General features: G+C 46.1%; 1 protein-coding gene across 1 annotated transcript in view; it reads left to right on the top strand.

Moving 5' to 3' along the window:
- Window positions 1–14,681, top strand: part of PLCL1 (phospholipase C like 1 (inactive)) — a 212,471-nt gene that overhangs the window by 158,814 nt on the left and 38,976 nt on the right. Inside the window, exons 2-3 of the mRNA XM_054171404.1 lie at window positions 8,366–10,837; window positions 14,105–14,308. Coding sequence (XP_054027379.1) covers window positions 8,366–10,837; window positions 14,105–14,308 — 2,676 coding nt within the window. The remainder of the gene's footprint in view (window positions 1–8,365; window positions 10,838–14,104; window positions 14,309–14,681) is intronic.

Raw genomic sequence — 14,681 nt, 5'->3', positions numbered from 1 at the left:
GTTTACTGTTACATTGAAGACCTATCATTTATCTTGTGAATGTCTTCTGAGTTTATTGTTCTGTCTTCTTAATCAAAATGCCATTCCGTACCAAGTCAGATGCCTTGCAGAAACCACGATATAGTACAGTCTAAATGTTTTACAATGACTTTGTTATGTGCACTAGCCAAATTTGTCATGTCAAAGAAGAGGTATCAGGTTACTTTGACAAGCTTCTTTCAGTTTGAAGCCATTTCAGGGGGACCTATAGGACAGCTGGAGAGGGACTTATTACAAAGGCATGCAGTGACAGGATGAGGGCTAATGGCTTCAAACTGGAAGAAGGTAGATTTAGGTTAGATGTTAGGAGGAAATTCTTCCCCATGAGGGTGGTGAGGCACTGGAACAAGTTGCCTAGAGAAGCTGTGGAGGCTCCAAGCCTGGCAGCGTTGAAAGCCAGGTTGCATGAGACCTTGAGCAAACCTGGTCTAGTAGGAGCTGTCCCTGCCCACAGCAGGGGGGTTGGAACTAGATGACCTTTAAGGTCCCTTCCAAACTAAACCATTGTGTGAATCTGTGATTTTTCTCTCCATGAGACATGTTCTGGTAAGTTGGAAAGCTTTGTTTATCTTCTGTAGGTTCAAGGACTTCTAGCCCAGTAGGTTCTTTCCACTTTGAACACTAGCACTCTCTACGTCCTGTGGGTCACTGGGGTGTGTCTCCTGGTTCATTCTCATGCTGAGACTTGGGCACTGAGAAGATGATGGCCACAGCGGGACGCACCGCAATCTGTGGCTTGCCCGCTAGCAGAACCAAGGGTGAGGACCCTGAAAGTAGGTCAGGTATCTCCATGTTTGCTGGTGGGTATACTATGTCTGCACCAAGCCCTGTGGTAACATATGAAGCAACTCCTAAATCTTCTGTGGATAGTGGGAGGCTGTTCAGGTCTCTGTGTTTTGGAAGTTCATTGTGGCAGTGTCCTCTGCACTCACTGCAGAGCTGTTGTATCTCTGGCCAGTGAAGGAGATGAACATTAGCGCTGTGCTGAGATGTACAGATACTGCAGTGCTCATTTTCCTGCTCCTGGGCACTGTGGCAGCCCTTATGCCAGGGTAATGCTGTAACTCTTGGTGAGCCTGCACAGTGTTTGATGGCAAAATTTTAGAGTCCTCCTTGTCATGGTGCTGAGAGCTGTTGGGAGGATGCTGAGACACCAGGTCTTCAGTGTTTCTCAGATCTTAGTCAATTTTTTTTTTCTTCTGCAGGTTCAGGCTGGCTGCATGCCATGTGCATGCTTTTGCTGCCTGCCTGTATAAAGAGTGGATGGAGCATGGCTTCCCAGCTGTACCCCATCTGTGGGCTATCTGGACATTTTCTCCAGATGTAGCTCATTTTATTACAATCCAGGTTTTGGTTAGTAAAAGGTTCCACCACTGCAGTCACCTTTGTGAACTTAATCAATGCAGTTGAGGGACATTCATGTTGCCTGAACTCCAGTAGCTGCTCTTGGTGCTGGCTTGCAGACGTGCCTGCAGGACTGATTTGGTATGTGGAAGGTTGCTGGACATTGTGTTCTCACATATCTCTCCAAGTTGTATTTTTGGTCTGCCTCAACTTTTCCGTTTATTCCATTACTGTGTACATGCTTTTAAGCATGCCTGTTAAACTTTGAATCCAGTCTTGATTCCACATGTGCTCAAATTCCTGAATTAGCAGGAATTTGGCCTTGAAGAGCCTCCTGAGGTCAGTCTTCCAGCATTAACATCTGCTCTTGCAATCTGCTGAGCTGTGTGGTTAGCCCAAGCGTGAATGGCTGTGTCCCTGTGTTGGTGGCAGTGAGGTTGGTCGGTCGCTGGGCAAAGGTGACTGCTTTGTGCCAGAAGTTGTTGGCATGGATGAATCTTGAGTGGGTAACCTTTTCTTTGTTGTCCAGCGAGCTGTCATGGTGGCTATATGATACATGCATCTTACAGGCCTTGCTGAGAAAGATTAGAGGGAGTTCAGCTCATGCGTTTGTTGGAATAGCAGAGAGAAAATCTGCAAAATGGGCACACCTGGGGGGCTCTCTGAGGATACAGGAGAGATCCTTTTGACCTAGTGATGTGGGTGCATCAATAAAAGTGTGTCCAGCAGGTCTAGCAAGGTGGTTCTCTCCCTCTTCTCTGCCCTGGTGAAAACACACCTGGAATACTGTGTCCAGTCTTGGGCTCCCCAGTTCAAAAGAGACAGAGATCTGCTAGAGAGAATCCAACGGAGAGCCACAAGGATGATTAGGGGATTTGAGCATTTCCTCTATGAAAAGAGACTGAGAGACCTGGGGCTGTTTAGTCTTGAGATGAGAAGACTGAGAGGGGATCTGATCAATGTCTGTAAATATCTGAGGGGTGGAGGGGACAAATCTCTTTTCAGTGGCGTGCAATAGTAAGACAAGGAACAACAGGTTCAAGCTTGAATGTAGAAGACTTCACCTGAACATGAGGAGAAACTTCTTTACAGTGAGTGTGATAGAGCAGTGGAACAGGCTGCCCAGAGAGACTGTGGAGTTTCCTTTTCTGGACACATTCAAAACCTGTCTGGATGCATTCCTGTGTGGACTACCCTAAGTGATCCTGCTTTGGCATGGGGGTTGGACTTGATGATCTCTTGAGGTCCCTTCCAACCTGATACTGTGTGATTCTGTAATACTAGTTTCCTGTGATCATGGCTATCTGTAGTAATCCCATACTAGTCCTACTGTGGGTTTAAGGTTGGAGTCTCATCTCTGGTCAGATGCACTAGACCTCACAGGCACATGAGATCTGCTTGCAGCCCTGGCCCCAGTGCTTTCTGTGTTCTTTTAGCTAGTTTATATAAACTTCCCTTCTCTGACCTTCTTCTTGATAGAAAATTTCCTCCATCTATTTGTCAGCCCACAGTGCTCTGGGTGCCACTAGTGGCTCACTGACCTCTTTATTTTAAAGGTGCATTTTCTGTCTACCAGTACTGTAAAGCTTGAAGATTTTGGGGAACTGGGATTCTGGCAAAGTGTGACTGAAATATTGAGAGGCCTCCTGAAAATCCTCATCTTGTAAATTTAATTAGTTTCTCCTGGGGAAAAGAATAATAATTGGGTAATCAGTTGTCTGATTAAGTGAATCATCTGAAGTTTCCAAAGCAGGTAGATTTTAGGCTGCACTGTTTATCATAACCTATTTGTGAGGTCAACCTAAGCTGTTATTGATTTCTTAGTGCTTGTCTCACAGGAAATGGCCAAGATCAAAATAAAGCTTCTCTTTTAGCAAGTGTGATGCTCACTAGTGAAAAGGTGAATTGGTTTTGGGAGAAATGGCTTTTAACCACACACTTAACAAGTTTAGCTCTTGGCATCATTACTGAATTTCCCTGCAGCTCTTGAAGGGCTTTTGGTGTCCTTGGGTAAGTGATGTATCTTGCACTCCTCAGCTTCCTTGGCAGAGTCCTGCATGGCTGTGGATGCTGCAGACAACCTTCAGGTAACTTGTTCTCAGATGAATAGTAACTGACTTCTGTGGGCAGAAGTTGCTGTATAGCTCTTTTCACTGCCCTATTTCTTAGCTTCAGCTCTGCGATTTATGTCCTGTACTCTTGACAGAGGGGTTGGGATGAGGTGGAGAGCATGTTTATTCATAGGTTTTTTTATCCCATATATTTATTTCTGTTAGCTCTTTGATTTAAACAGCAGAAGATTGAGCAGTCAAAGGTCAGGGTGGATGGGGTGGAGTTTTCCCACAGCTGCTGATGGCTTACTGCTCCCACTGTTTACACTTCCAGTCCCTCTGACATGGATGATGTTTTCACCAGAAGAGCTCTTATTTTGGGAGCATGCTTAGGCTGGAGCTCTGAATCTGTCCTTTAGAAACATTGAGAAAATGTTAGGATGCAGTTGGCCCAGCACTTAACTACAGTTCCTTGATGTCAACCCATTTCAAAGAAGCTATATGTATGCTGAAAGCTAAGCACATGTTGAAGTGGTCTTGTGGCTGAGGTCTTGAGGTATTTTGTATGGATATCATGCAGGTTCAGGAGCAGGAGGAGTCAACCAGTTACATTACCTTGTAGGGGATGTCCAAAGAACTGAAGGAAACCATCATTTGAGTCCTATTTGAGAGAAGTGTCTTGTCATGTAAAGCACAAAACATCCCATCTAAGCAGGGGTTTTCTTTTTGTGTGTGTACTGTTGCAGACTGGTGGTGTTTGTTTCCAGTAAGAGTGTTTTGTGTAGAGCTAGCTTACCTCTGGTAGAGAAGGTCTTAGGGTGGAAATCTACAAATTAGTTGCTTGTTTTCACACTGATATGGATTTGTGGTTTTGGCAGATGTCATTCTTTCCTTCCTTTGTTGTCACAATATCTTCAGTGTCATCAGTACAAGTGACTGAGGATAAAAGGCACTCCTAGGCCAATTGCTGTTTCATAAAATTGGTTTTGATGGACTTAGACCCTTTGAGAACGACTTTTCACCCCCATGCTTCAGGGGTATTGTGCTTTCTGATTGCTTAGGCTACTGAAGGGGAACAAATGCTCTGGTGTGGGTTAGTACTCTAGAGAAGGGTCTTGGTAATCTGCAGTGAGAACATTTTTGGTGGGTAGCACAGGAGATAAGGTTCATGATTTATTCATGTGAGATGTTGGCAGCTCTTAGTTTTTCAGGTGGCCGTGCTTGTTCCTGTTCTTAATGTCCAGTAAAAGGTAAAATAGGGCAAAAGGTAAAATGAGGAGGCAAAGTGTATTTAAATCCTCTTCTCCAGGCTCTGATATGAGGTGGAGTCCAGTGGAGGGAGGATACCTATTGAAGAAAACACTCCTCTGTTCCCCAGAGCAACCTCTTGGACCTGGAGGTCTGGTTAAACTGTGGTGCCAGGATCTGGAGATGCTTTTCAAGCAGTGTGAGCATAGTAGAGCTAGGGTGAGTGTCTGCTTGTCAGTCTGAGAAGACAGCATTTGACCTTTACAGAAACATATTTGGAGGTTTTACAACACTAGAATAAAAAACCTTCTTGATAATTATGAATGACAGTTATCACATTACATCTAAATTAGCAAGTCTCACTTTGAAAGACTGAACCTGTTCCTGTTTTGTGGAGACCAGGAGGGGAATACCTGCTGCAGTGATCTGCTCAGTTAGCAACTGCAGTTTGCAGGGCTTATGTGTATTGTACAGTAGATGAATGTCAGTTAAAAGAATGCTGTCAATGTCAGTAATGCTCAGATCTTGTTCATTTTAAGCATTTAGTCCATGAACTAGGCTTGAATTCTATTCAATTGATTAAAAGATAAGAGTCCTCCTCAGAGATTAAGAACTCCTGTTGCACAATTCTAGTGTTCCGTACATACCACCACGTATGAAACTAAAAGTATCCATCAAAAATAAATGCAGGGAAAAAGGTCTTAGAGGATAATCTAGTTCCCTCCAAAATCCCCAGGAGGTTAAGACTGAATGTTAAAAGGCAACTTTTGTTGATTCTCCATGAGGCCAATTAGTTTTTTCCACCTTAGTGCCCAAAAAGTAGCTGATTCATTCCGTGGCTTATTTACCTCAAAAAGCACAGGTATCATGAAGCAAAAAAGAAATGGCCACAGCTATGTATTAAAACATGGTATGCTAATGCAGGAACAGAATGGTTTAACAGAAAAACTGTAATTAAAGAAGGAGCTGACCCAAGGCACTTGCTAACTTCTGTAAAGACTAATTCTCATAATAAGTACTACACTAAATGGCTAGAGTAATTAGCCTTGTCAGTAGAAGTCACTGCTTCAGTTTAATTAGAAGTCTTTAGCATAAAGAGTTTTAGAAGGTTTGGTTTTGCTCTCAGCAGATCCTGTGCCTTCATATCCAGCTGTTGAGGGGCTGGGGATTTGGAAATAGCTTGGGTGTTACTGAGTGAGGGGAGTGAATGACAACGTTTATATTGACTAATGTACTGAAAATGTCTCTGCAAACGTGCAAGCACCAGGTGGAGATGTTCTTAAGAGTATCAAGACTGGTGTTCTGCAGCTGGGACAGCTGGACGTGGTCCTGATTGGGCACAGACCATGCAGAGCAGCAGGAGGACACAGGTGATGATGGAAGGCACTGCTAGAGGAGTGGTATTTAGGATCTGCAGAGGTGTAGGACTTTGAGAAGGGTGAATGACACAACAAATAAATGGGAGCTGTGGGGAACTGGCTCCTGGGGTAAGGGAGATTAGTCCAGGCTGCAAAGATATGGGAGTCAGGGGTTTTGGTGTCTCAAAGCAGACACTCTGAGGCTGTTGGGAAGCTGGTCCCTACTACAGATCTCATAGCTGGGCCTGAGGGCGATGTAGCAGAGGGCTGTGTGCCTATACCCAGCACTAATTTCTCCTCACCTTAGGACTCCTCATCAAAATCCAGGCAGCAAAAGCCCCTTCAACAGCAGAAAGCAGAGAACTGGGAAAGTATTGCCGGTGGCTGGGGAAATAGGAGGGAGTACAACTTTAACAAGGGTTTCACTATTAATTACAGCCTTGAATGATGTATTAAAAATATTTTTTGGTTGCTCTTGGATAGTTTGTACACTAACAGAGTAGATTGGATCATGCAGAGAAAAAAGAATGATTTGCAATTTGTAATTATTGTGAAATGTTTTGATAATATCTGGGTAAAGATTTCAATTTAGTTGCTGTACTAAAATTACAGAAAGCTTTGCAGGCAGCTGGGTTTGCATCCAGCAGCAAGCAGGGAGTTGATACTGAGAAGTCAGTCACATGTGTCTGACTAAGTATCTTCTCAAGAGAAGTTAGAATATATGCCCTAAGGAAAAAGGCTTTGGGTTTCTTGCCTGGTTGCCAATTTCTCTACAGTGTTTTTTGGTCCTGGTACCCAGAGGTGATCAGAAGAGCTGCTTTTCAAAACAAATGGGGAGACCAGACTGTGTGAAATAGGTTAGGGCTGAGCAGAAGGGTGTGTGGAGCTCCCAGGAAAGCAGCCATGAGAGCTGTGTGGTTGTGCATGCAGCAGAGATGGATTTTTCAGCCTAATGAGAACAGCCTCTGCCAAAGGACACTAAAACACACAACTAAGAAAGCCCAGACCCTCCTGGGCATGTATCTCAGGGGTCTGAGTCATGACTGTTGTTTGCTTTTGTTTCAGTTTTGCTTGGGGTGTCTAAGGTTGCAGAAAAGAGGCAGAATTGAGACAGGCTGCTCATCTGCCGAGCATCAAGCTATCATGTATGCCCATGGGCATGCCAGCCTGGCCCAAGCTCTCCTCCCAGCACTTCATCAGACGTTTCTTCCCTTTCTCCTTCTATGTAGACCTAGACTCTTTTTTTCATGCCTTTTTATCCCAATCTTTCTCCTTGATTTGTGATATCTCTTATGATATCCCTGGAGGTGTTTAAGCAGCATGTGGACCTGGTGGTTAGGCACATGGTTCAGTGTTGACCCTTCAGTGCTGGGTTGAGGGTTGGTTTGGATGATCTTTGAGGTATCACAGTATCACCAAGGTTGGAAAAGACCTCAAAGATCATCGAGCCCAACCTGTCACCCAAGACCTCATGACTAAACCAAGTGCCACGTCCAATCCCCTCTTGAATGCCTCCAGAAATGGTGACTCCACCACCTCCCTGGACAGCCCATTCCAATGACGAACAACTCGCTCAGTGAAGAACTTTCTCCTCACCTCAAGCCTAAACTTCCCCTGGCACAGCTTGAGACTGTGTCCTCTTGTGCTGGTTGCTAAAGAGAAGAGACCAACCCCTTCCTGGCTACAACCACCTTTCAGGTAGTTGTAGAGGACAATGAGATCACCCCTGAGCCTCCTCTTCTCCAGGCTAAGCAATCCCAGCTCCCTCAGCCTCTCCTCATAGGGCTCGAGGCCTCTCACCAGCCTTGTTGCCCTTCTCTGGACGTGTTCAAGTGTCTCGACGTCCTTCTTAAACTGAGGGGCCCAGAACTGCACACAGTACAAGGTCTCCCAAACAGACGTATTCTGTGAAATCCTGGTGAGATCCATGCCACGTCAGGTTGTGCAGCCCTTAGCCAGGTTCTGGAGCTTCCCATGAAACCCCTCTTCCTATACTTACCTGGTTGTAAAGTGGGTGTGACACCTCCAGATGCCACCCTTTCACTGTGAGTGGCTGAGATCTGGAAGGCAGTGTGATAGCTGCAAATATCACTTATGAAAACTTGGTATCTCTGATGCTGCAGTCAATCAAGTCACTGTATAGCTCAGTATACTTTATGGTTCAGTAGGGGACTAAATTGTGGGAAGGGATAATACATTGTGTTTTGGAGTTCAGAATAACACAGATTATCTTTACTTAAATGTATCTTCTCTGCTCTTTATGCGCTTCGTGCAATGGCCAAGCCAAATATTCTCATTCTTTTTTTCTCTGTAATTGTTCTGCAGGATCCTTCAAACCAAAAATGTGGAAGAAAGAAAACAGTGTCCTTCAGCAGCATGCCATCAGAGAAGAAGATAAGCAGCGCCAGCGACTGTATCAGCTTTATGCAGGCTGGGTGTGAACTGAAGAAAGTTCGTCCAAATTCCCGGATTTATAACCGTTTTTTCACTCTGGATCCTGACCTGCAGGCTCTGCGTTGGGAGCCTTCCAAAAAGGACCTTGAGAAAGCAAAGCTTGATATCTCTGCCATAAAAGAAATCAGACTAGGGAAGAACACAGAAACATTCAGGAATAATGGACTCGCAGACCAGATTTCTGAGGACTGTGCGCTGTCGGTAATTCACGGTGAGAACTATGAGTCCCTTGACCTGGTTGCCAACTCCGCTGATGTGGCCAACATTTGGGTATCGGGGTTAAGGTACTTGGTTTCTCGTAGCAAACAGCCCCTGGATCTGATGGAAAACAGCCATAATACCCCACGGTTTGCCTGGCTAAAAACTGTGTTTGAAGCAGCAGACATTGATGGTAATGGCATAATGTTAGAAGATACATCTGTGGAGCTCATAAAGAAGCTCAATCCCACCTTAAAAGAATCAAAGATTAGGTTAAAATTCAAGGAAATCCAGAAGAGCAAAGAGAAACTGACAACGCGAGTAACGAAAGAGGAGTTCTGTGAGGTGTTCAGTGAACTTTGCACGAGACCTGAAGTTTATTTCTTACTGGTGCAGATATCTAAAAACAAAGAGTATCTAGATGCCAATGACCTCATGCTGTTTTTGGAGGCTGAGCAAGGAGTGAGCCACATAACAGAAGAGATGTGTCTGGATATCATACGCAGGTATGAGCTCTCTGAAGAAGGGCGCTTGAAAGGCTTTCTTGCAATCGATGGATTTACCCAGTACTTGTTGTCCCCAGAATGTGATATTTTTGACCCAGAGCACAAAAAAATCGTCCAAGATATGACACAGCCTTTGTCACACTACTACATCAACGCATCCCACAATACATATCTGATAGAGGACCAGCTCAGGGGGCCCGCTGATATCAATGGCTATGTCAGAGCTTTGAAGATGAGCTGTCGGAGCATTGAACTAGACGTCTGCGATGGCCCAGATAACGAACCCATTATTTGCAACCGCAACAACATGACGTCACCGCTTGCCTTCCGAAATGTTATTGAGGTGATAAACAAACTGGCCTTTTTTGCCTCAGAATACCCCCTTATTCTCTGCTTGGGCAACCACTGCTCACTACAACAGCAGAAGGTGGTGGTACAACACATGAAAAACATCTTTGGAAACAAACTGTACACAGAGGCGCCTTTATCCTCGGAAGTCTACCTCCCGTCGCCTGAGAAACTGAAAATGAAGATCATCGTGAAAGGGAAGAAGCTGCCCAGTGACCAGGATCTATTGGAAGGAGAAGTCACGGATGAAGATGAAGAGGCTGAGATATCCCGGAGACTGTCGGAGGACTTCTCAAGGGAACCCAAGCTGATCTGGCTCTGCAGGGAACTGTCCGACTTGGTGTCCCTATGCAAATCTGTGCAGTACAAAGACTTTGAGACATCCATGAAAGCTCAGAACTATTGGGAAATGTGCTCGTTCAGCGAGGCGGAAGCCAGTCGGATCGCAAACGAGTCCCCTGAAGATTTTGTCAACTACAACAAAAAGTTTCTCTCCAGGGTGTACCCCAGTGCTATGAGGATAGACTCCAGTAACCTAAATCCTCAAGATTTTTGGAATTGTGGTTGCCAGATAGTGGCAATGAACTATCAGACCCCGGGGCCTATGATGGACCTGCACACTGGCTGGTTTCTGCAGAATGGGGGCTGCGGGTACGTCCTCAGGCCTTCGGTGATGCGTGAGGAGGTGTCTTACTTCAGTGCAAATACCAAGGGCATTGTTCCAGGGGTTTCTCCCCAGGTCCTACATGTCAAAATAATCAGTGGTCAGAACTTTCCAAAGCCCAAGGGTGCCTGTGCAAAAGGGGATGTCATAGACCCCTATGTCTGCATAGAAATACATGGGATTCCTGCAGACTGCACCGAACAAAGAACTAAAACTGTTCAGCAAAACAGTGATAACCCCATTTTTGATGAAAGCTTTGAGTTCCAGATCAACCTGCCGGAGCTGGCCATGATCCGTTTTGTCGTTTTGGATGATGACTACATTGGGGATGAGTTCATAGGGCAGTACACCATCCCTCTGGAGTGCCTGCAGCCCGGCTACAGGCACATACCGCTGCGCTCTTTTGTCGGCGACATCATGGAGCACGTCACCCTCTTTGTCCACATTGCCATAACCAACCGCAGCGGAGGTGGCAAGGCCCAAAAGCGTAGCCTGTCAGTGAGGATAGGCAAGAAAGCAAGGGAATACACCATGCTGAGGAACACTGGTCTCAAGACCATCGATGACATCTTTAAGCTGGCTGTGCATCCTCTACGAGAGGCTACTGACATGAGAGAAAACATGCAGGTATGACACTTTGGTTGTGTGCATTGGCCTGTCCTGAATGTGGAAGTGAAAGTCCTGGCCTGGGGTGCTGGTAGGGCAAAGCTGTTCTCAGCTTTTAACAGGTGATGGTTACAGGTGTGTTATAGTTTAAGCTTTTCCTGGAGTCCAAAAGCCCAAATGGAACAGATTTAGATTGCATCCCCCCTCCCCTATTTCCCGGTAAGGTAAAATCAAAACAGGCCGGAGAAATGAGAGGTAAAATCATGAAATAAATGGTCTAGAATCAGTTTGGAAGTAAAAAAAGTAAGTTTAACAAAATATATCTAGGATTTGAGTAACAGGGAGAGTTACAAAGGTATAAGGAAAAGGTTAAATAGAAAAATACACAAAGCCAGACCCAGCTAGCATTGCATTCCCTTGATGTAATGTAGATTCTGTTTGGATGCAGTCCTCAGAAGTGTGGAATCAGCATGGAGGCAGACCACGTGGTAACTCAGGAAACAGGAACAGCAATGATGGTCTGTCGAGCAAGCAATGTGCAGGAGAAAGAGAGCGAACCAAGAAAATGGCCCCCTTTAATTAGGCTTGCTGGACAGGAAGGGGGAGTGGAATAGACTTTGACCCTGGGAGGGGGGGACCAAGTCTCTCTGCCCACCCAGGTCAGGTTTCCTTTGTCCACCTGGGGGCTGGGTTCATTTCAGCCCCTCCAGGGATGGGTGTAACCTGGCACAAGGTGTTATCTAACAAGCAAATGTGGATTTAGATAGAAATGTTGTATGTCCTCTCCAAACATGCTTTACTGGTTGGGTTTGTCTGAGAAAGGAGATCTGGGGGTACATTTGTGTCTCCAGGACTTCATTTTCTTGCTGGAAAACATCTTCAAGCTTTTGTTTGAGTGAGGGTTATGCTTTCAGTTTTATGTGGGTGAGTATAAGAAACAGTCAATTGATGTGTCACTAAGGTTGTCACGGGGGTTGTTTAGTCTGGAGAGAAGGAGGCTGAGGGAAGACTTCCTGGCTCTCTACAACTCCCTGAAAGGAGGTTGGAGCCAGGTGAGGGTTGGTGTCTTCTCTCTTGTAACAAGTGACCAGATGAGAGGAAATGGCCTCAGGGGAGGTTTAGGTTGGGTACTAGAAGAAGCCACTGAAAGGATTCTCTAACACTGGAACAGGCTTCCCAGGGAGGTGACTGAATCCCTGTCCCTGGAGATGTTTAAAAGATACAGAGGTGTGGTGCTGAGGAACATGGTTTAGCACTAGCCATGGTAAAGGTAGATAATGGTTGGACTCAATGATATTAAAGGTCTTTTCCAACCAAAGCAAGTCTATCATTCTAAGGTGTTGTACACCACTGTGAAAGAGCAGCAGGTTTCCCTGAGTGTGTGTTGCTATTGTTTGCCTAGAAACACAACTGAGCAGTATTAAACAGTGAGATTTCTTGCATAAACAGCTGAAATCATCCATAGCTATCTCCTTGGTAAAGACACAGAAACAATTTCTTCTTGAAAGCAGGAGATGAATGCGTAGCAGCTCCTCACTGACCCTGCTCCTCTGCACAGTCAAAAGCAAATTGCATGTTGGCAGCTGGAAACATTTGCAAGATGACATAAGTTTTAAATCACTCCCAAGGGAAGAGTCAAAGTACATTTTTAAGAATGGGAAAACTCTTCCCAGCCTTTCCTTTCCTGCAGGCCTTGAAAGTGACTGGTTGGAACTGCTGCCAGCACCTTTTGTCTATAGGTTGGGCACTGTGTGGGAACTATAGGAAAGAAAATACTCTGAATCTGACTCAAACAGCATTAAAGTGCCTTCTGAGCAAAGTGTTGCTATAAGGTCTTGTTCTTCCAAGACACAGTCACTGGATTTAACTGCATGAGAATGTATTGGACTAATGAGAAGAGCCTCTGTTAACTAGCTGGGCATGTTCTGGAGATTGCTGTTTCAACAAGGTGCGGAGGAACGTTTACAAGGTGTGGGTTCTAAGATTTTGTGTGTCTTAGTCACTCAATGTATAACCCAAGAAGCTGAATGCTGAGGCCATGTCAGCTGTAAATCCACTGGCTTGAAAAATAAGTGAATCATAGAATCATAGAGTATTTTGGGTTGGAAGAGACCTTAAAGATCACCTAGTTCCAACCCCCCTGCCATGGGCAGGGACACCTTCTCCTAGACCAGCTTGCTCAAGGCCCTATCCAACTTGGCTTTGAACACTGCCAGGGAGGGGGCATCTATAACCTCCCTGGGCAACCTGTTCCAGTGTCTCACCACCCTCGCTGTAAAGAATTTCTTCTAAAGTCTAAATCTCCCCTTTTCCAATTTAAAGTCACTGCTCCTTGTCCTATCACTCCAAGCCCTGGTCACAAGCTTCTGCCCTTACTCTGAACTCTGGGGAGCAATGGCTGCTCTGGCCTTTGTAAAAAGTCTCTTCCTGGCTTTCTTGTAGTTCCTCTTCAGGTACTGGAAGGCTGCTATAAGGTATCTCTGGAGCTGCCTTCTCTCCAGGCTGAACAGCCTCAACTCTCTCAGCCTGTTCCCATAGGAGAGGTGCTCCACCCCTCTGATCATCTTTCTGGCCTCCTCTGGAACCACTCCTGAGTTCAATGTCCTTCTTGCATTGTGGTCTCCAGTAGTGGATGCATTACTCCAGGTAGGGTCTCACAAGAGCAGAGCGGAAGAGGACAATCCCCTCCCTCATCCTGCTGGTCGCACATGCTGTGTTAGTTTAGTTTGGCCTGCATATTCAGTATTGATTTTCTTACATGTGACCCATGAAGGGAAAAAGATTGTTCAGATTGTTTGTGTTTCTTCTTGATGTGGTAATGCAAGGCCAAAACTGTGTGGTTTGGGTTTTTTTTTCCCCCTGCTTGCCTTTCCCATGGTAAATATGAGGTCTGTCAAACTCATTCTTGCTGGAGGATGGTGATGATGGGAGAATGAGGTGATTACAGCAGCAAAAGCAACTGAAAAGAGAAAGAGCATTTTGTGCTGATGGTTTAATATGCTGGGGACCAGTTGGAGCTGGATTTGCTTTCCCCTAGGCCCAGGGATCCCAGCTGCCAGCAGAGCAGCTGGGATCCCTGGGCCTAGGGGAAAGCTGGAGCTGGCAGCAGGTTTCTCTGTGGAGAACACAGCTGGCTGAGAACATCTCTCTATGTTATCACCCTGGGGTCTGTGGGGCCCAGGAGGAGTGGGTAGCGGGGTACCACTGCCCCACATCAGTGGAGAGAAGCAGGCAACACTGAGTGGCAAGCAGCAAGCCATGCTCAAGTGTTCTTCTTCCTTCCTGCAGAATGCCATGGTGTCTGTGAAGGAGCTGTGCGGGCTGCCACCCATGGCCAGCCTCAAGCAGTGCATCCTGACCCTCTCCTCGCGCCTCTTCAGTGGTGACAGCACACCCTCCGTCACCCTCTGCATGAAGGACGCCTTCCCTTATCTGGAGCCTGTGGGGACCATGCCCGACGTGCAGAAAAAGGTCTTGGCGGCCTATGACCTGGTAGGTGTTTCCCACTCCGACCTCTGCCATCCCCACCCTTGGCAATGTGGCGGGTGGTGCTTGCTGGCTTCTTCATGTCCAAACACATAAACAAACAGGTTCTGCAAAGGGCTCAGGCTATGCCAAACAGGCTTAGAGTCCAGGGAGCTTCTCCTCCCCCTCTCTTCTGCCCTAGTCCGGTCGTGTCTCAAGGAATGGGCTCAATTCTGGGCTCCCCTGTTCATGGCACACAAGGGACTGCTGGAGAGAGTATGGTGGAGGGTACACAGGTGCTGAAGGGCCTGGAGCATCTCTGTGAGGAGGAAAGGCTGATAGCACTGGGGCTCTTGAGCCTGGAAAAGGGCAGCCTGAGAGGGGATCATCTCCATGTTCA

This window comes from Dryobates pubescens, chromosome 2, assembly GCF_014839835.1.
Source record: "Dryobates pubescens isolate bDryPub1 chromosome 2, bDryPub1.pri, whole genome shotgun sequence".
NCBI classification, from domain to species: Eukaryota; Metazoa; Chordata; class Aves; order Piciformes; family Picidae; genus Dryobates; species Dryobates pubescens.
The sequence above is the reverse complement of the archived record's forward strand: the minus strand, read 5'-3'. Positions and strand labels throughout refer to the sequence as shown.